Below are 20,759 nucleotides of genomic sequence, written 5' to 3' on the forward strand. Positions count from 1 at the left end.
TTCTACACATGATCAGATTGCAGACATTTTTACCAAGTCATTACCGTCTCATAGATTTACTGATTTACAGTCCAAGCTTCAGCTCGTTGCCGGACGTCCCGACCTTAGCTTGCGGGGGAATCTTAGACAGCATATAGTATAATATTAGAGGATGCAAAGTGTAAATATATATCTTCAGACAACATATAGTATAATATACAATATAATCTTTACCAAGATTAACTAAGAGAAAGGAAGTGATGCTAGGTTTGTGAAGGTAGTGATGGAAAGTTTCAAAAATAATTGATTATTGTCATCGGAATCATTACGGTGATTGGTGAGGGCAGCAATTTGGATCTATCACCCTTTTGAATTGGAGTAATGTCAGATCTTACATTAATATTTTTTTATGGATACGTTACGTGTTAATAATAGTTTACGTATTGACTAGTGGATATGTATTAGAATACGATTAGTGATTACCCTTTTTTTAGAATATAATTTAGTATTTTTAATAGAGTAGGATTATATTTTGGAAAAGATATATAGGAAATTTTTATTTGGATGAATGTCTATATTCTATAGGGATGCTCTGTCTTTATAAGCAAAAGAAACTTGAAAGACCAGCAACCAAACCAATCATTATCAATCATCCTTGGAGATTACTCAAAGTAGGACTATAATGGTCAATTCCACAGGCTATAATGACTTGTACATCATGTAATGTAAGTGGTACCGCCCACCCTCAATTCTAAACGGGCCCCTTCTTTGTTGAACCATGCTTATCAGCTTTTATGTTCGACTAATTAACTTCTCCAAACCACATTTAATACACCAAGTTATTTTTAATGGAAAAAACTAAACAATACCATCTTCCTTGCATTTATTTCAAAAGATTTGTTTTCAAACTATTATGTTTACTAATTAATAAATTATATTACAAATAATGTTACATAAAATTCTTTTTATTTAAATAATTCAAAAGTACGTGAGCAGTTAGGACTTTGCCATTTGAAATTTCCATTTAAATTATTTAACAAACTGACTTTTCATTAAACAATAGTTCCAAACAACGATATAAAATATCTATCAGCTACACCGTTCATGTTATCCATGTTGAACCTAATACAAATAAAACATCAAATTTCAATTATTGTTTAATCGAGATAAAATTTCCATTAAAATTATTTAAATAAAATGTAATGATTTTCATTCATGAAAACATCTGCAAGCCAAAGTGGTATCAGAAATCATTCTTACATCCCATGCTACCAAACCCTAAAACCCTATCTTCTTTGTGTGTAATCTTTATGTCATTGCTTTAGACAACTACGTTAATCTTTGTAATCACTTACATAAATCCTTTAAGAACTCTTAAGCCAAATGAAAAAAAAATTAAGAAAAACAAATTTAAAATCCAATCAAAATAGAAGAAAAAAAAGAACACGATTCATCTCATCTATACGCAACACACTGGAGCTAGATAGGAAGAACAGCATTTCTTGATCCTCTACCATTTCCAAACGAGAAGAAAGGTCTTCTTGTTCTTCCACTCATACTTCCCTCTTCATTGGTTCTGATTTGTTGCAGACTTCCATGGTTCTGTATGATTTCCTGAACCGATAAATATATATGGCGATCAATTGCTGAATCCATTGAGAACGATCTCCGAATCGGTTCGATAGAAAACTGCTCATCTTTTCCCCTAATATCAATGTTCTCATCTCCCATAATCGAAACATGATGACATTTTCTTGTTTTCGCCCTCTTCCCTCCAATCTTTCTTGGAGAATGACCTCTAGATTGTTGTGATCTTGACCCATGGTCCTCTTCACCCAACTCAATCACCAAGAAATCTTGATTCCTGCCAATGGGGCTCATTTGAGGATCTTGAGGTGAAGAACTTGGTGCAATTATTTTGTCTTTTGGATACCTTGTGTTACCTGAAATGCTCAATCTGCAAAGAGGGCAATTCGCATTGTTCTGAAGCCAAATGTCAATGCAGTCTAAATGAAACGCGTGGTTGCAGCTTGGAAGAACTCTTAACGTATCCATTTCCTGAAAATCGGTTAAGCAAACAACACATTCGTATAAACTCCGTTTCTCGCCTTCGCTTTCTGTATATTGAAAAATGGGGATCTCGCGGATTAGTACTTCATCGAGTCCCCGAACCTGCCATGGAGGAGTCGAGTATGGAGATGATAACGGGTCGGGTGTGTATCGTTCCCGGGACATGGAAAAGCGTCTTAATGGGTTCACTTGTTGCCAGTTGAAGCAGCCTCTGGTGACGAAAAAGTAGTAGGAAACGAGCAAGAAAGCTGTTGCTACGATGCAGAGTGCTGCAATGGCTAAGATTGGGAAACTAGAGGTTGATGGATCAGATTGGTAGGCAGACTTTTGTTGAACCTTGATTGACTGATGATAATCCATTTGGATTAAAACTGGATTTTGAGTTTTTGAGGAATGGGTTTTGCAAGATCTTTAAAGGAACAGTTGCCCCAATTTGAAGGTGCTCTGTGGGTGGGGGGATGAAATCAAAGATGGGTCAGCTGTATGAACTCAAAAAAAGTCAACATGATTAAGAAAAGGAGTTGAAGTACATGAAGCAATAAATGAGTGGGGATGTTATCAAGAGACACATGGTTGCTTCAATATGGAGATCGTAAAACATGGAGGGGGTTGACTCAATGACAATGTGCTACATGGGGTTGACTATTGAGAGAGAGAGAGAGAGAGAGAGAGAGAGAGAGAGAGAGAGAGAGAGAGAGAGAGAGAGAGAGAGAGAGAGAGAGAGAGAGAGAGAGAGAGAGAGAGAGAATCTAATTTATTTTTAAATTTAAATCAATTAAAAAACATAAAATAAATTTAAAAATAATATATAAATTACTTTATATGATTTTGGACCAACTATGTAAAAAACTAAAAATGTAAAAGTCATCAAAGTTAATAACTAAATCAATGATTTGTTGTAGAACACGGAGCCTGTATATGTATTTTTGTCTATTAGTTATAAATATAAATTAAATACAATAAGTTACTAAATATAGTAATATAAATTCGTTGACCAAACTAAGTTTTCTAAACCAAATACCCAACATTATTGTTTCGGTTTGGCTATTTATTTGGGCTTTGGAGCTTGGGACGAGGTTGCCCCAAATTCAATTTTGATATTGGATTAGTCGGTGATCCGTCAAGTATCATCAAATAACCAATCCACCATAGTAAAAAAGTGTATGTAATTGTAAAGCACTGGAGCATCTTTCCAAATTGGGAATAGAAGTCAAAATAATATCCGACGACAAACTCCATCTTCGTCGGTTCTTTGTCATGATTCCATCACAGAAGTTGCTAAACTATAGCTCGACGCATCCGATTTGATGACCAATGACACTTATTTAAATCTCCACCAACTGCATTTACAAAATTGAAGATTTCAGTCCAATGTTCATCACAAAAAAGTCAACTGTCCAGGCCTTTAAAATGGCTAAATTACAGCCATAATTTACCATCTTAATCTTGCGGATCAACGACCATGGAGACTCTAGTTTCAACCTGGTCCAGAACTGCTCAAATCTTACCGGAAAACTATGTCTTCCCCATCGGTGAAAGGCCTGGTTCTGTCGAGGTTCCTATATGCCAAAACATCCCATTGATTGATCTAGCTGAAGGTCAAAGTCAAAGTCAAACAATTGACACAATACTTGCTGCCTGTGAAGAATTCGGCTTTTTCCAGGTTAGATCGTCAGTTGTTTATATATTTGAGAGCTTTTGAAGTTAAATTATGCAATCCGATATAACCAGGTGATCAATCATGGAGTTTCTGAAGATCTAATTGATGACACAATGAGGGTGGTCAAAGATTTCTATGATATGCCGGATGAAGAGAAGGCAAAAGTATATTCGATTGATCCTAGTAAAAGTTGCCAACTGTACACTAGCAGTTATACCTATGCTGATGAAAGAGTTCATTTTTGGAGAGACAATTTGCGACACCCTTGTCATCCTTTAGATGAATGCATTCACTTATGGCCCAAAAAACCTACCAACTATCGGTAAAATAACCCTTATCGTTATCTTCAAGTTTATGGTTTCTTGAAGATTAATGTTTCTTATTGTGTTTTGTAGCAATGTTGTTGGGAAATATTCATTAGAAGTGAGGAAGTTGTCGTTAATAATATTGGAGCTAATTCGTGAAGGACTAGGACTGAAACCAGGATATTTTGGAGAAGAGCTAACCGGGTCTCAATCGTTGTCGGTCAACCATTACCCTCCGTGCCCAGATCCTAGTTTGACATTGGGATTACCGAAACACGCTGATCCCAACGTCATAACTGTGCTTTTACAAGGAAGCGTTTCCGGGCTTCAGGTTTTCAAGAACGGGCAGTGGTTGGGTGTTGAGCCACTGCCTCATGCATTTGTGGTTAACATCGGTTACCAATTACAGGTGACCATTAATACAACTATCTTTGTTTTCAAAATTGTTCACCTTTTTTACTAGGTTGGTAATAAATTGTTAAAATTGTGTTGTTAGATAATTAGTAACGGGAAGTTGAGAAGTGCAGAACATAGAGCAGTGACAAACTCAAGGGAAGCTCGAACCACAATCGTGAGCTTCATCAATCCTTCTCCTGACACCATTGTTGAACCAGCAAAATCAATGATTAGTGATGGTGTTCCTCTTTATCGAAGCTTCAAATTTAAAGACTTCCTTAATTTCTATGAAGAGAAAAAGGGAGACACTAAAGCATTAATGGAGGCTTATAAGATCAAAACTTAATCGTACTTGTATGTCTATGGCTCTATGCAACATATAATGTATCAAGGAGAATCAATAATCATGCTCATTTACAGCTGTAATATATTTTGATAGCATCCATTCTATGTATAGCTCCGTAAATTATGCTTTGTAAGTTGTACCAAGTCCTGTATATATGTACCTTTGTATTTATGAAAAATACATTGTTCATTTAGGGGTTGTTTGTTTCTCCTCTTAGACCCCGTTTGTTTGTTTTTTAATTGCAAAATTAAGAGGTAATGTCTTAAAATTTCAGATTCAGGGTGTTTGTTTGAGTATTATTGTTTACCTCTTAAACTAAAAGATGCCTCTTATTTTTTAGATATCAAATGAACTCTGAAAAGAAAAAAAAAAAGGACGCGTCCTATTTGCCCTAAACACATATCATCGACCGCCTCCTATTATTTCTTCACTTCACATATGCTTCTTGCCTCGCTTTCTTCCCATCAGTTTCGACACATCCTCCCTCCAACGACGAACCGGTGACGCAGCCTCCCTCCGGCGCAATCGTTGACGAACGCATCCTCCCTCCGTCTCCATCTCCATCCGACCGCAACAGGTATGCTCGCCTCCTCTTCTTTCTGTTTCATTCTTCTTTCCCCTCTAATTATTTGGTCTTCTTCTGTTTCTTCTTTGTTTCCCCTCAAAATTGATAATTTACGTGACTACATTGCGAATCAATTGGTGTGAAATTAAATTTGTAAGATTTTATTTGGATTTTAGTATGATTTTGTGGATTTAAAAATATTTATGTTTGATTTTGATTTGTGTTTAATTTTGATTTATGCTAAATTTTGATTTTATATGGTGTTTTTAATACATAATTAAGAATTTTTATTAGGTTATTTTCTAAATAAACAGTTGAATTTAATAAAAAATAAAATAGAAGGGTAAAATGGTCATTTTAATAATTCAGCAAAACAATTCAGAGGCCCCAACCAAACAGCATGTTAAACATTCAGTTCTTAAACTTTCAGACCCTCTTAGAAATTCAGACCTCTTAAAAATTCAGATCTTAAAAATTCAGATCCTGCCAAACAGCCCCTTAATCATCCCATCAAGAGGCTAACTCTGGATCGTTCAGATTCAGAGTGTTTGGTTAAAACTTTTTTACCCTCTTAACCGGTCAGATGTGGCAAAATATGGTCTGAATCGGAAAGAGTTTAGGAGGAATCTGAATGAAAAAAAAAAAAAAAGACTTTTAATACCCTTTGCCCTAAGAAAAAAAACACGTCTGCCTTTGGTTTTTCTTTCTCCCCCGCTACACAAGACTCCTCCTTCATTCTCCCTGAGGCGCCGACCACTTCCCCCGGACAGCCTCCGGTAGCGCTCCACCTTCGTTGCCTTCGCCTTCATCGCCTCCCCCCTCGACGCCTCCCTCCACCGATAAGTTTTCTTTTCTTTTTTCTTTTTAGTCGTTTTTTCAGGCCAATCTTTTTGGTCGTTTTTTCCGGGCCCTAAAACATATTCTGTTTGGTTTTTTATGAAGTTGGTGTTTGATTTATGTTCTTGCTGTTCGATTTTTTAGGGCTTGTATGAAATTCATTTTTCTGTTATGTTCTTGCTTCTCTATTTGGGTTTGATTCTCAACTTGTTTGTTGATATGCAATGAAACAACTAGCAAGAGAAGTGTGCCCAAAGGTTCTTCCATTTCCACTGCAACAAGACGAGTTTCAATGGAAAATAGCACCAAGAAAACAGATCCACTAATGTTTCAGAAGTTGTATGACCAACTAATTAATTAACCATGATTGTTACCCTTTGAACCATTTATTGTGAGATTGTTATAAAACTTCTTATACTATTATCTAAGGATCCATACATTACGAATTTGGATGTTGTATGATTACTATTTTGGATATTGCAAGATGTTTAAATTGTATGCAAAAATAATTGGGGTTAAAATGGTCATTTTCATCATTAAGAGACTGACATTCAGATGTTTAACCAAACATCAATTTATCTTTCAGATACAAATTTATACAGAGCCTCTACATCATGCAGACCTCTTCATCATTCATATATGAATCATCTAGATGCTACCAAACAGCCCCTTAGCCTTTTTATGGTATCAGAGTTGTTTCTGGTCTCGCAAGTCTCGATCCTTCTTCCCCTCTCGTAACTCTATCTCAACTGTCTTAATGGCACCCTTTAAAACTATTGTCCAACTCACAGCCACAAGCCACTTTTCGATCAAACTCACAGCCACAAACTTCCCAATGTTGCGCAAATAAGTTCAATCATCCCTCATCGGGCTTCCCCTAGATGGCATCATCAATGGTCTTAGCACACCACCATAAAAAATCATCACTAACAAAGATATTACCAAGCCGAGCCCTGGATACATAACCTGGTATCTTCAAGACCAGATTATATTTAGGGCCATACTCGGAAGCTGTTCCGACACCATTAAGCCAATTCTCACCTCAACCTCAAATACAAATGATGTTGGATTAGGTGTCTAAGTTCATAACTATTTTTGAGATGTATTTGACCCGGTTGGCATTGTCCATTTTGAGTTGCATGGCATTGCAACACTTGGATTGACTAAATGAGAGAAATGACACTTAATGTTTATTAATATATTATAAGTTCTAATATATTAATAATGTTATTTAATTAGTATTGATAAGAATTAATTTAGAATTAATTTGGTGATCAAAAAGAGACTAATTAAATATATGGGGTTGATTGGGTATGATATGTGTTAAACGAACTAGTTTTATCCTACTTTTAAAATATAAATTAGACACACAATAGGCAGTGGACCTGTCAATTGGTGATATAGTTGAATAAGCAGGGTATCGAACTCAGGGAATGATAATTAAACTAATAATTAGAATTAACTAAAACAAGTAATAAAAGTAAAAGGGTTTCTCTACTTTTGCAAGACTAGAAACTTAGATAAACTAACTAACACGCAAATTAAATAACTAACAACTAAAACAAGTAAAAATCAACTAAATTCAAATATTCAATAATAAGAAGACTTATGTTTAGGTTCGGTTTATCTACTCATATGGTTGATTTTATGGCAAGTACAATGGATTAATTGTTATTGGCTACCGATTAAAGTGATTAGGTTCCCATTCGCTATTATCAATCCTTAGAAAACATATCAATTCAAACAATGGTCAGTTGATTAAACTAATAAATTTCCTAGTTAATTATTCAGGTTACATAAGACTTGTAGTGGTTAATTAAATTGGTCGTTCAATTAACCTCTTGTTGATGGTTTATCACACAAGTTCACACATTAATTTACCCATTTTCTAGTTAATCATAGTTTCACGTTCGCTATTCCTAGGCACATAACAATGTTTTCACATAAATTACATGAGATAAGCAATTAAGAGATGTTCATGCAGCTTAATTATTTGATAATTAACAGAAAATAGTTATAGATAATAGATAAGGTTCTTTAACAAACTTAATGCAACTAAATTCACCAATAAATAATCAATCCAGCCACAAATCAATCCATAGTTGTAAATTTTCCTACCCTAAACAGAAGATATAAAGCTTAGCTCATGATTGTAGCAAAAGCAACTCAAAAACAATGTCTAGTAGTTTAAACATGATTAAAACAATATATAAAGTAAAAAAGGATTTTATTTTTATTGCTTATTAAGCTTCCTTTGACAATATTTATTGATCTCTCTACTTTGTAGATTCTACAATTTCATCTTTGGATGTACCAAAAAAGGATGGGTAATGGGTATCTTAACTCAACGGGAAGATGGCCAACTTTACGTGCAAGACTCTTCAACTTCTGTTGAAATCACCATTTCCAATGCAATACCCTTACATCACTTGATTTTTTTTTTTTTTTTTTTTTTGAATAGTTATGTTATCGTGGATTAAGTTAAAAGCACAAAATAAAAGTTATTAATAACGATATTAAGACATTAACCAAAGAATATTTCCATATCTACTCAAATTGTATTAAAATATTTGCGTTGTCCTTTTTTAAAAAAAAATTATAATATGTTTTTTTTAACATTCTATTAATTTGATAGGATGAGACTTTTTTTCACATAAATAATATATTTCAATGAAAGATTTTTTGGTTTTATACCGTTCACATACTCTTAGTAGTATTTACTAAGGGTGATCAAAAAATTAATCGAAAACGAAAAAAAAAGTTGTTTAGTTTTTTATTTTTTAAAAACCAAAATATTTGGTTTCGATGTCGATTTTTATATGTAAAAACCAAAGAAAAAAATAAACCAAACAAAAATTATGAAATCCTAATAAAATATATACATATTAATATAACGAGACAAGGAAATTAATAAAAAGGTATGACGCATTGCTTCCTATTTTAGAGTTATGTTTGATAAACTAGCTAAAAAATTAAATGATAGCTGAAAAGTTAAATGGTTACTTAAAAAGCTAGTTGATAGTTGATAGTTGATAAAAAATAATGTTTTATAAAACTAACTGATATGCTACCTGCAAAGTGTAAAAATGATATATAAGAGCGGAGAGCATATAGAAAAATCCTCCTTAATAAATGAAGGGTTTTTTCTTTTTTTTTTTTGTCAAATATCAGTCTCTAATTAATTTTTTCATTTGTCATTTTGTGGTATTTTTGAAATAAATATTATCCACTTGTTAATTTTTGATTTGTTTCAATTTTTAAAATTAAAGGCATATACTTATATATGTAAAGTATTAAATATCATATATATATGATATTAAATTGCATAAATATATTTCTTCCTTTCTTATTTTAAAGTTGTACATTAAAAAATATTTTCTATTTACACTTTAATGTTTAATCTTTTTTAAAATCAATCTGTATAATATACGGGTCTCACACCTAGTGTATTTATTATAACTGATAAACGGTTTTTTCCGTAGAATTTAAAATAATCTCTATAAACTAGTTGAAAAACTATTATGAGTAGTTTTTTTAAAAAGCTAGCTTTCTAAAAAATTTTAAAAAATAGCTTTTAGAAAAGGTAGATTATAAGTTAATTTTTTACTTGCACAACTTAAAAATTTCAAAAAACATGGCCTAGATGTCTTGAGTTTGATTTCTGTTGGAAGGTTTTATGTTTTTAATTTTAATTAATGTGTCTTATATATCCTACGTCGGGATTTATAAGTAATATCATACATCCTCCGTCATTATAAATATATTCATCACTTTGCATGTTGTTACAATCCCATCCCATGTCAGCTCGATGGATAAGAGCACATTGAGTTTCTTAATCTATAAATAGAACAATCTATTCTTTAGAAACCTTAAGCTTTGTAGTTTGTCATCTGTTAGTTTAGCATACCTAAATATTTTTGTATTTTCAAAAAATAAAGATGTCTAGATTTTTATTTTAAAAATTAAGTTAAAAGTTTTATAATTGCGATTTGAGTTTTGAATAATCCATATTGCATTGGCTAAAAACAAAAGACCAAAATGTATGGAATAGGTTATCTTATGTTTCAGTTTTGAAAGTATGAAAACCAAAACTTATATATTTGTTCGGTTTAGTTAGAAACTGCATCGAACCTCATTGTGTTCGCTTTTAGTATCTATTTAGGGCGCACACGAATTGAGGGATATAAGGTTATCTGACCGACTTCATTAATAAAAAAGCCAATTTTTTCTTTAAAAAAAAGCATAACTTTTAACACGAATCTATTAAATAACTTTTAACATAAAGTGACAGGTGGTGGAACATAGAGCACCGACAAAACAAATAAAGGTACGAACAACAATCCTGTTTTGACACCATCAAAGAACCAATGAAATTGATGATTGAATAACGACTTGTTAATTAAAACAGTGAACCTAATAAATGGTTGGTTTTTGACATGAAAGTTATTAGGTTTGTCAAGTTTTTTCCGTTTGTCCATATAATGATTTCTTGTTCATTAATTCCCAAAATTTGTCATGTTTTTTTTTTTTTCACTTGTTGCGTATAATAACAGGTTTACGAGTTACCATATAAACTTAAGTTTACAAATTTTTATATCTTTACCCCAAGTATTTTATAGTATATTTAATCAGGGGCGGAACACAAACATTAATACTAGGGGGCCGAGATACCAAAGGCAATAAATAAGTACTCCATTCGTCCCAAAATAATAATTCACAGACAAAAAACACACAGTTTAAGAAAATATTAATTACCATTAACTTTATTAAATAAAACGACAGTCTTACCCTTATGTTGCATTTAATTCATGGTAGTTGTATTTAATTTTATGGTAATTTAACTAATAATGATGGGTATTATGGTAAAAGACATATTTATTTTTAGAAGTAGACAATTATTTTGGGACAAACCAAAAAAGAAACATGGACTATTAATATGAGACGGATGGAGTATTATTTTTCAAAAGCTAATGTTTGTTGTTTTTATTTAATATTATGTTATTAGAATTGAGAAACAAAAGGTTTTGGAAATGAGTCAATATATGTTCATCCATGTTATTGATAAATTCCATTTTTGCAACACAAATTACAATCGTTAGAATGACACTCATTCTCTAGCAAACTGAGAATTATAAATTTGACAATCTTAAAATATCAATAACGTAATTAAATTAAGAAAGAAGTATATTATAATTAGTCTGAACTTTAACATACAACAAAACCAAATAAAGTTAATAAAGAAGTCGTATTCTCTTATAAAATTAACTCAAAAAAAAAAGGTTAATGTTTTTTTATATTTTCCTGTTAACCAACAAAAAACTAAGAGATTTTCTAGAAACTGAAAAAGCAAAACCTGACGGAAGAAAGGTAGTCTTCTACCTTCTACACTTTAATTACACAGATACACACATTAAATAATAACAAAACCAGAGCCCATTAATAATATATCATGACAAATAGTAAAAACACACTCAAATGAGAGAGAGAGATCTCTAACTAGAGATGATTCGTAATGCGTATTACACACACACAGGGGATAGGAGGAGATGGTTTCCGGCAGTGACTAGAGCCATCTCTAACACCCCGTTCTCGAGTTCAACTTAACGAGAGAAAAGAAAGGAAATTGGTGGAAATGAGAAGAAAATAAAAGAAATTGGTGTTTCCGAGTTTCATTAAAGAAAAGAAGTGAAAGTAAGTGGAGGGAAATATGAGGATCACTTTCCCTCCTAACTTTCCTTCCGATTTGGGAGGATTTGGAAAGAAAAAACAAAATGATTCATTTTTCTTCCACTTCTCCTCAACTTGGGAACACAAAAGAAAATTTTGTTTTCCTTTCCTTTCTCTTCTTTTCTCTCCCGGCTTTTTTTTTCTTCTCTTCTTTTTTTTTTGTTAAACTCGGGAACGAGGCGTAAGGCGACGATCGGAGACTTGAGTGTCGGGTTAGGGCTTTTAGTTTCTCATTTTAGCTTTTTTTTTTCTATTATTTATGGGGTTTATAAAAGTTTAGATGGAGTATGATTTGTGGGCTTTTTTGAATATGGATAGTTTAAACGGTGATTAGGATTTGTAAAGTTTTGATTTTTAGATTAAAATTACTAATTTTTTATAAGTTTTATTTGGTTAAGGACTTATAACAGTTTTCTTTTCAAAGAAGTATCATCTTATATTTCTTTATTTATATAAATCATGTTTAGATCTATTATGTTCTTGGTTAAAAAAGTTGGGGGCCATGGACTCCCCTAGCCATTAGTAGTTCTGCCAAAGTATTTAATTAAATTCTTTTTTGTATATGAATATGTTTTTTCTGTCTAAATCTACCTTAATAAATAAAGATTAATTTTGTCACATGACAATCTTTTATAAGTTTTGACACTTATTATTTTGTAATATTTTTGAAATAAATAATATTCAAATGTTAATTTCTAGGTTTTTTTTTAATTTTTAAATTAAAAAGTCACATAATACATACAATTATATAAGTAAGTATTAAATGTAATAAATATGATCATAAACTGCAATAAATATGTTTTTTCTTTCTTTATATTAAATTTTAATTTTAAAAAATACTTTATGTTTACATTTTAAAATTTAATTTTTTTAATTAACCCATATAATATATATTTATATGGGTTTCATACCTAGTGCATATAATATGAGAAAAAAACTTATTTAGGGAAAAAAAACATTAGAAAAATGTAAATTTAATGGCTTTTTTTACAAATTGGGTTTCATTGTAACAAGCTCAAAAAATAAACAATAAACCCTTAGTAAACTTTGGACATTAATGAACAAAAAATTATCATAAAGATAAAACCGTTAAAACTTGACAAATTTAAGAACTTTAGTGTTAAAAACATTAAAAAATTTGGAGTTTGTTGGAAAAAAGAATCCAAGAAAGAGGAGTTTGAGATTGGTGATATTAATTAATGAGACTTCTTTTCCTGTATAAGAAACTCGTATATCAAACGTTTATATCTAAAAAACTGTTACATAAACTTCTTCACACTAGGTACCTTATGCACTAAGGTAACAACAATTAGATAACAAAAATAAGAAAGAAGTGAGAATAGAGAATTAACAACGAGATATGAAAACAAGGGAATTAAAGGATTGCTTGGAGTCTAAATATTATTGGATTAATAAACTTAATTTGGAATAATAATAAACAAAGGCACGTACTTATACTAATTCTAAAAGAGACCTACTCAAATACAAAAACTAGGAAAAACCTAATAAAATAAACTTTTCTATTTGAACTAAAAATCCCTATTTGATTCAAACCAATTATCCCAACAATCACTCCCTTAATCGGTTTGGTCCTACCACTCGTTCAAAACACTGTCGGTTCCTCTTCGATTAGACCCGCTTCTTCATTTTCCCATTTAGAACACTCGTTTTTATAGTGACCAAGCTCACCACACTTGTAACATCTAATGTGACTTTTATCCCGGACACGTTCATTACCATCTCAACTTCTCCCGGATCCCCAACCTCTTCCCCGGTCACATCCAAAGTCATCCCGATTTGAACGTCCATTGCCACAATGCTTACAAACATGTGATTTTTCCTCACTAGCCAACAATAACCCACCTTGAGTGTCCTCCACTTTCTCGGTTCCTCTTATACGTTCCTCGTATGCCTTCAATCTACCAACTGTTTCATCGAATAACATTGAATCCAACTCGAAACATTGCTCTATTGAAGCCACGATTTGAAGAAACGACTCAGGCATCGAATCTAGTAACCTTTTTACCAAATCACCTTCTTCAAGCTCATATCCAAGACTCCTTGCTTTTGACGCTAAACCGGATAATTTCGTCACAAAATCATCAACCGTTTCACCCTCCTTCATGCGCAAACTTTCAAGCTCTCTCTTTAACGTTGCAAGCCGAGCCGTTCTCACCCTATCCACTCCTAAATACCGTGTTTTCAGCCCATCCCACACTTTCTTTGGTTTGGTGTAACTCGCCATTTGCAACACCATGTCTTCGGGTATCGCTTGAAACAAAAAAACAAGAGCTTGTTTTGACTTTTTTTTGATCCGATGTTTCATCCGCCTTTGGTTCAACCGTCTCCCATATGTCGTGTGCATCCATAATCGACTTGACTTTGACCACCCACACCGGATAATTCGTTGGAGTCAAAACCGGAACTTGATACGTCATCAAACCTCCTTCTTTAACCAACGACATCCTTTTCTCCTTAACCCCGACTTCTTTAATCAAGCTTGTTCCGAGAGCACTCTTCCACCGGACAACAAGACAAGGTCACGACCACCTTTACCGTCTTCCGTCACCCGCAAGCCAGATTAAAAGATACCGGGGTTGCTTCTAATCAACCTCGAATCACGCCCCCTTCCACGAAACCGCGCTCTGATACCAAGTGTTAAATAAACTTCTTCACACTAGGTACCTTATGCACCAAGGTAACAACAAGTAGATAACAACGAGATATGAAAACAAGGGAATTAAAGGATTTCTTGGAGTCTAAATATTATTGGCTTAATAAACTTAATATGGAATAATAATAAACAAAGGCTCGTACTTATACTAATTCTAAAAGAGACCTACTCAAATACAAAAACTAGGAAAAACTTAATAAAATAAACTTTCATATTTGAACTAAAAATCCCTATTTGTTTCGAACCGATTATCCCAACAAAAACTAATAGATAACCGACAACAATATTTTGTTAACAACATTAAAAACATTGAAGTTGATTTTTTTTTAAAAATGCATACTGAGTTTTAGTATTTCATTGTTCTTTTGGACATTCTATCGAACAGTTAGTGGGCTGGTTCTTAGTGACATTTACAACCAAGTGAAGACAACTCTAGTTCAGTCATCCCTGATGTCACGTTTCCACATTAAATCAAATCTTTGTAGCGTATAAGCGATTAACACACACTTTGCTTGTTGAAAGTTAAAACCACAACATGATCCAACAAAGAAGCTTCTAACTTTATTATATCTTTGAACATTGTTAAAGACGACCTTTTTTTAACTTGTTAGCCGATCGCATCTCTTGAGATCTCGTTATTTGCTCCAAAAATGGCAGTTTCTTATTCTATAATACCCAACTCGCTATCCTATTTCTGATACAAGCAGATTGAGGTTGACCATGGCTCTACTTGTTTCTAGCTGGTCTAATGGAGTTCAATCCGTCCCTCAAGATTACATCATGCCACCCGAAAAAAGACCAGGCGATTTCGTTACAGTTTGCAAGGATATTCCGGTGATCAATCTTCAAAACGATCGATCTGAGATCGTTCAACAAATTTTGAAAGCTTGTCAAGAATTCGGCTTATTTCAGGTCTTTTTCTAACCACGTGTTCGATTAAACCCAAATAAATGAAATCTTTTTACTATAAAACTTGGGTGGAAATTGGAATACAGGTGATCAATCATGGAGTTTCTGAGGAAATGATGGCGGACATTAGGGTTCTGTACGACGAGTTCTTTAACATGCCGATTGAGGACAAGTTAAGCGTTTACTCAGAGAATTTCGGTAAAGGGTGTACGCTTTATACAAGCGGTTTGAATTACGCAAAAGAAGATGTTCATTTCTGGAAAGACACTTTGAAACACGGGTGTCATCCTTTGGAAGAACACAGTCCATCATGGCCGGATAAACCAGCCAGATACAGGTAACCTAGGGGCTATAGCTGAATTGAAATCATTAGCTTTTGACACTAAAATCGTCGATTGTGTATGTTTTAGGGAGGAAGTGGGGAGATACGTTGTTGAAGTGCGTAAAATGGGGTTCAAGATCTTGGACATGATCGGTGAAGGATTGGGACTTACTGAAGGGTACTTCGCCGGAGTTAGCCAAGAACAGTCAATGGCGATTAATCATTACCCGCCATGCCCGGACCCGAGTTTAGCAATGGGCATAGGTGGTCATACGGACCCTAACCTCATAACCTTCCTACAACAAGACCAATACGGGCTACAAATACAAAAAGATGGGAAATGGATGGGAATTGACCCAATTCCAAATGCTTTTGTGGTCAACCTTGGGTACCTACTAAAGGTATTCAATTTAAGCTCATGATTTGATAACAGCTGCCATGAAACTATGAACTTAACAATTTGACAAATGTTAGTGAAAACTCATAAAACATGATTTTGATTGGAGTTTGTTTTTTTAATGTAGATTATAAGTAATGAGAAGCTCAAAAGTGTGGAACATCGTGGGGTTACGAATTCAATTGCTTCGCGAACATCTATCGTCACGTTTTTTGGTCCAAATCCTGGTCTTCCAATTATTATTGAACCTGCAAAAAAGCTAGTGACATCGAGTAGCCCACAAATATTCAAGTCAATTCAATATAATGACTTCATAGCAAATTACTTGGCCTTGTTACGCAAACCGGGCCCTCGCAATGGAACACCGTTGGATCCTTACCGGCTCTAAACCATAATTTTTGCTCAAAAGCCATGTATAATAACTATAACATGTTAAGGTAATGCCTTCGTAAATAAATCAGAGTTGAAAACCTCATCTCTCACTGGTAATATGTTTTTTATGTATTATTATCAAACTTACGTGAAATATGTGTATATTTACCGTCTTCTATCTTGATCATGTCTATATTTTAATATCTTTTTGATAATATAACATTTTATGTGAATACTTTTGTGTAATTAACTAAATATATTAAATTATGTCTAGTAGGGATACATGGTTATATATGTAATTTGATTTTACTACTCCACGGAATGAGAAAGAACACCAATGTGGAATAGATAACTATAGAGTTTGAAAAAAAAATGATTTTTTATAAAAAAAATATCGAAATCTTCATGTAAGATATATGTGAAGTTATTTGTTTATTTTACAAAAGAAACGATATGTTAAAAATCGAAATATAAAAACCGAAGAAAGACTTCCTCTCATCCAACAATAAACAACATTTAACTGATGAATCACATGGCACCAATTCAGATTTCATGTAGCTCCAAAACTCCTGAAAAGCGCACACTTCCGCCTCAAAGATCTCTCACCCGTCGAGAAGTATTACGGCTGGTGAGTCAAGTTAGGGAAACGGCCAATAGCTTCGAAAATCACATCTGAAATCTTTTATTTTCTCATCCTTTATTACTCAAGTGAACCCTAATTAAAAATCATATACTTAGGGATTAGATTTACAAAGCTCACAAGCCAATATCAGAATAATTTTCTAAGTTTTTTTTTTTTTTTTTTTTAGATTTAAAAGTTCAATACATATCGATTGAAGGCAAACGGGCAACAAGCTGCGCCGCTAGCCCTTTCTGGATGGCAAAACCAATTCTTTCCTAAGTATATGATTTTAATTAGGTTTTTTTTTTCCGATGCACCATATTTCGCCCCACATCCTCTTTCGCTCTTGTATTTTAAATCTAATCATGAGATTATATTCAATTTCAAGTCTTTGGGCTTGTTCGACACACAACTTTTGGAATCTTCTAATTTTTAAGAAAAAACTTGGAAAAATTTTTTTTGCTAGAAATTTTTTTTTTTAAAAATTTTGGGGTGAATAAATTATTTTAAAGCTATTTTAACTATCGATTAAAAATAACTTTTTGACTTTAACAAATTATAACATTTAAAATAAATAAATCATATCCATAGTTTTAGTAATTATCTTATATATGATTAAATATAAACATATTTTGACAGCTAGACCGGAGGGTATAGGAGGAAAGTTTCCCGCACTTTTTGTGGACCATACCCTCATTCTCCTCACTTTCTTTCTCTCACCTAAAACCCAAGGAATTGGTGGGAAGCCCTTCCCTCACTTTTTTTTATTAAATAATTTTTTTTTATGATTTATAATTTTTAAATTAGTACTAAACATAAAATTTAATTAAAAATAAAAAGCATTTCATTAAATAAAATAAAACTTACATTAAACCTAAAATTTAAAAAACTAGAAAATTAAAAAACACACACACACACAAACTAAAAATCATACAAACCAATGACCTACGAAAAATATTTTTTTCAGAATTTTTTCCCTCTTCTTCATCACGAGCTCGAGAGCCGGCCCCGAGAGATGATCGACGTTTTCCATCAAAAACTCCATATCCTCCATTACTTGTCTCTTCGCCCGCTCCTTTTTCCTTGTTTCTTCTTTTTCTTTGTCGAAAGTCAAACGTTCGGAGAAATTAAAATTATATCGATCAAACGACGATGCTATTTTCCGCATTTCATCAATGTCCCCGCTAAAATCAGATGCACCCGAAGAAGTCCCTTTTCCCTTTATCTTCACTTTGTCCCTACCCATTGGGCGGACAATTTCTTCTAGCTCAAGTTCGTCGTCCTAATTTAAATCTAAACCGACCCGAGCATTAGAGGAGGTTGTGTAACCACTAGAGCCTGTTTTCGTTCACTTTGATTGTTGGACTCCAAAAATAAAATATTGCTCGTATTTTTTCCACCTAGGACATCGAACCAATAATTTCCAACAATCGTGCCACTTGAATGGTTTTCCGACTTCTTCAAGGTAAAACTGCAAAGCTTTTTGAAGTATTTTTTCGTCCCCTTGGCCGTTTTTCCGTTGGGCTTTTAGGTTGTTGTACAACCCGTTTATTTTTGAAACCCCCTTTGCTATTTCTCGAAACTTCGAATTCAATTGATGTTTCGTACGGTAGTCGTCACCTTTTTCTAGCTCTTCTCGAAACCGTTCTAAAATGCGAAACCAAAAATGGTCTCCCGGTTGTGCGTTTCCTTGAATCAAATCTTCAGAAAATGTCAGCCCAAGCTTTGACCAAAACTAGCTCTTCGTGTGGAAGCCATGCAGTCGGCTTTTGTCTTCCCGGTTGTACGACACCCTCGCGCGCTTGTTTTTTTCCCTTTAGGTCTTTGTGGGGGTGGTGTGGGTTGAGTTTCGGGAACCATCTCTTCTTCTTCTTCCGAGTCATCCAACTCGTCGACAAGTTGGTGTTGTTGGTGGGTTTGGGTTTGAGTTTGAGTTTGGGTTTGGGGTTGAGGTTGATTTGGCGATTGTTGATCCGGAAACACAACAAAGTTTGAAAACATTTGCGGCTAAACATTTGGAACTTGCATTAGGTAATATTGTCCAACATTTTGATATTGGAATTGTAGTGGGGATTGAATGGAAGCATCGAGTTGGGGGCGATAAACTCATTGTGGTGATGAATCGATAGCAAAAATGTTTCGAGAAGGGATGTTTATACTCGAACCATGACTTTTTTTCCTTCGATCGGAAGTTAGGGTTTGATTATTGGGATCCATTTTTTTCTTTTTTTTGACAAGAAAGTAGAAAGAGTAGAGGGTTTGTATGAATTTTGTTTGATGGTAAATAGTTGTGTATTTATAGGTGTGTAAAAAGGTTAAAAAAAACAAAAAAAAATGGATTTAAATCCATTTGACTGTTCAGCCAAAAAAAATATATATTTATTTTTTTTACCATTGAATAACGGTTGAATTCCAAAAAAAAAGAAAAATCACACCCAATCACAGCCGGAGAGAGAACGCGGGAGAGACTCCCTTTCACCCATTCTCGCACCACTCTTCCCCGCACCGACGGTGCGGTGTTCTGCCGGGCAGGAAGCTCCCCGTGGGTCTTCCCCGCTCCCATTCCGTCCAGCCTTATGACATCTTTATGTGAAACAACTATATCAACGAATTTTATAATTTATTAATCTTCATCGAAGAAAATAATATACTTATTATATGAATTTATAAACCAAAATTAATATCATACACTTTTAGAACGTTGAACCACTTATAATATGTAAAAAAAATGTTTGGCATGAGTTCTTAAAAAAATGATAAGTCTTATTTACTTTATTTTTAAATAAATCATCATTTACGTTATGTTTGGTGTAATACTTGAAAATCTAGTTGTTAGCTGAAAAGCTAACAAGTATCTTTTCAACTAGTTGTTAGTTGAAAAGTTAGACAGTATTAAAAGTTAGCTAATAAATAATAATGTTTGGAAAATCTAATTGATAAGTTAATTGTAATATATAAAATAATTTCTTTTTTTAGAGTTTATTAGTAAGTTGACTGTAATATATAAAATAACATAAAATGACATTTAAAAGAATATTTTTTTTATAATTAAGAAAATTTTCAATGGAATCTTTTTTAGAGTTTATATATATATATATATATATATATATATATATATATATATATATATATATATATATATATATATATATATATATATATATATATTAAAGTTATGTAAGATTTTAATTGTACCTTTTTTTTTTTTGTCAATTTTAGTACTCCAACTTACAACATTAATCCTTCACCTTTATGCTTTTGTTCACAAACAACCCTTTCACTTTGGTTTGAATTTTTCATAACCCTCACCTTTTATTACATATTATTAGTATTTAGTCTTTTGGCAGAAATGGTCCCTCATGGTTATTATTATTATTGTTAGACAAAATTACACGATTGGTCCCTGTGGTTTACCAGATTTAACATTCTATTTTTTGTTTTAAATTAATGTTTTATTTATTAGAAAATACTCACCCAATATCATAAACCCACCCACCATCTGCCATCACCACCACCACCACCACCACCAAAATTACATAAATGGTCCATATGGTTTACCCATGGTGACAAATTCAGTC

At 33.1% G+C, this 20,759-nt stretch overlaps 2 protein-coding genes and 1 pseudogene across 2 annotated transcripts; 2 read left to right on the top strand and 1 right to left on the bottom strand.

The window, feature by feature from the left end:
• Window positions 1–1,163: 1,163 nt before the first annotated feature.
• Window positions 1,164–2,607, bottom strand: LOC145077089 (RING-H2 finger protein ATL16 pseudogene; annotated as a pseudogene).
• Window positions 2,608–3,155: 548 nt separating this feature from the next.
• On the top strand, window positions 3,156–4,950 carry LOC145076859 (protein DOWNY MILDEW RESISTANCE 6-like). Its single transcript, XM_079022664.1, has 4 exons — window positions 3,156–3,712; window positions 3,781–4,031; window positions 4,105–4,423; window positions 4,511–4,950. Exons 1-4 carry the CDS (start codon window positions 3,512–3,514, stop codon window positions 4,754–4,756), a joined length of 1,017 nt encoding a protein of 338 aa, XP_078878790.1. The 5' UTR covers window positions 3,156–3,511; the 3' UTR covers window positions 4,757–4,950.
• A 10,112-nt stretch (window positions 4,951–15,062) lies between these two features.
• Window positions 15,063–16,762, top strand: LOC145074430 (hyoscyamine 6-dioxygenase-like). The gene is made up of 4 exons (XM_079020808.1): window positions 15,063–15,471; window positions 15,555–15,805; window positions 15,879–16,191; window positions 16,315–16,762. The coding sequence occupies exons 1-4, from the start codon at window positions 15,280–15,282 to the stop codon at window positions 16,573–16,575; spliced, it is 1,017 nt and encodes a 338-aa protein (XP_078876934.1). The 5' UTR covers window positions 15,063–15,279; the 3' UTR covers window positions 16,576–16,762.
• The last annotated feature ends 3,997 nt before the right edge of the window (window positions 16,763–20,759 follow it).

The sequence above is a fragment of the Lactuca serriola genome, chromosome 9 (assembly GCF_051521515.1).
Source record: "Lactuca serriola cultivar US96UC23 chromosome 9, Lser_US96UC23_V15, whole genome shotgun sequence".
Classification (NCBI taxonomy): Eukaryota; Viridiplantae; Streptophyta; class Magnoliopsida; order Asterales; family Asteraceae; genus Lactuca; species Lactuca serriola.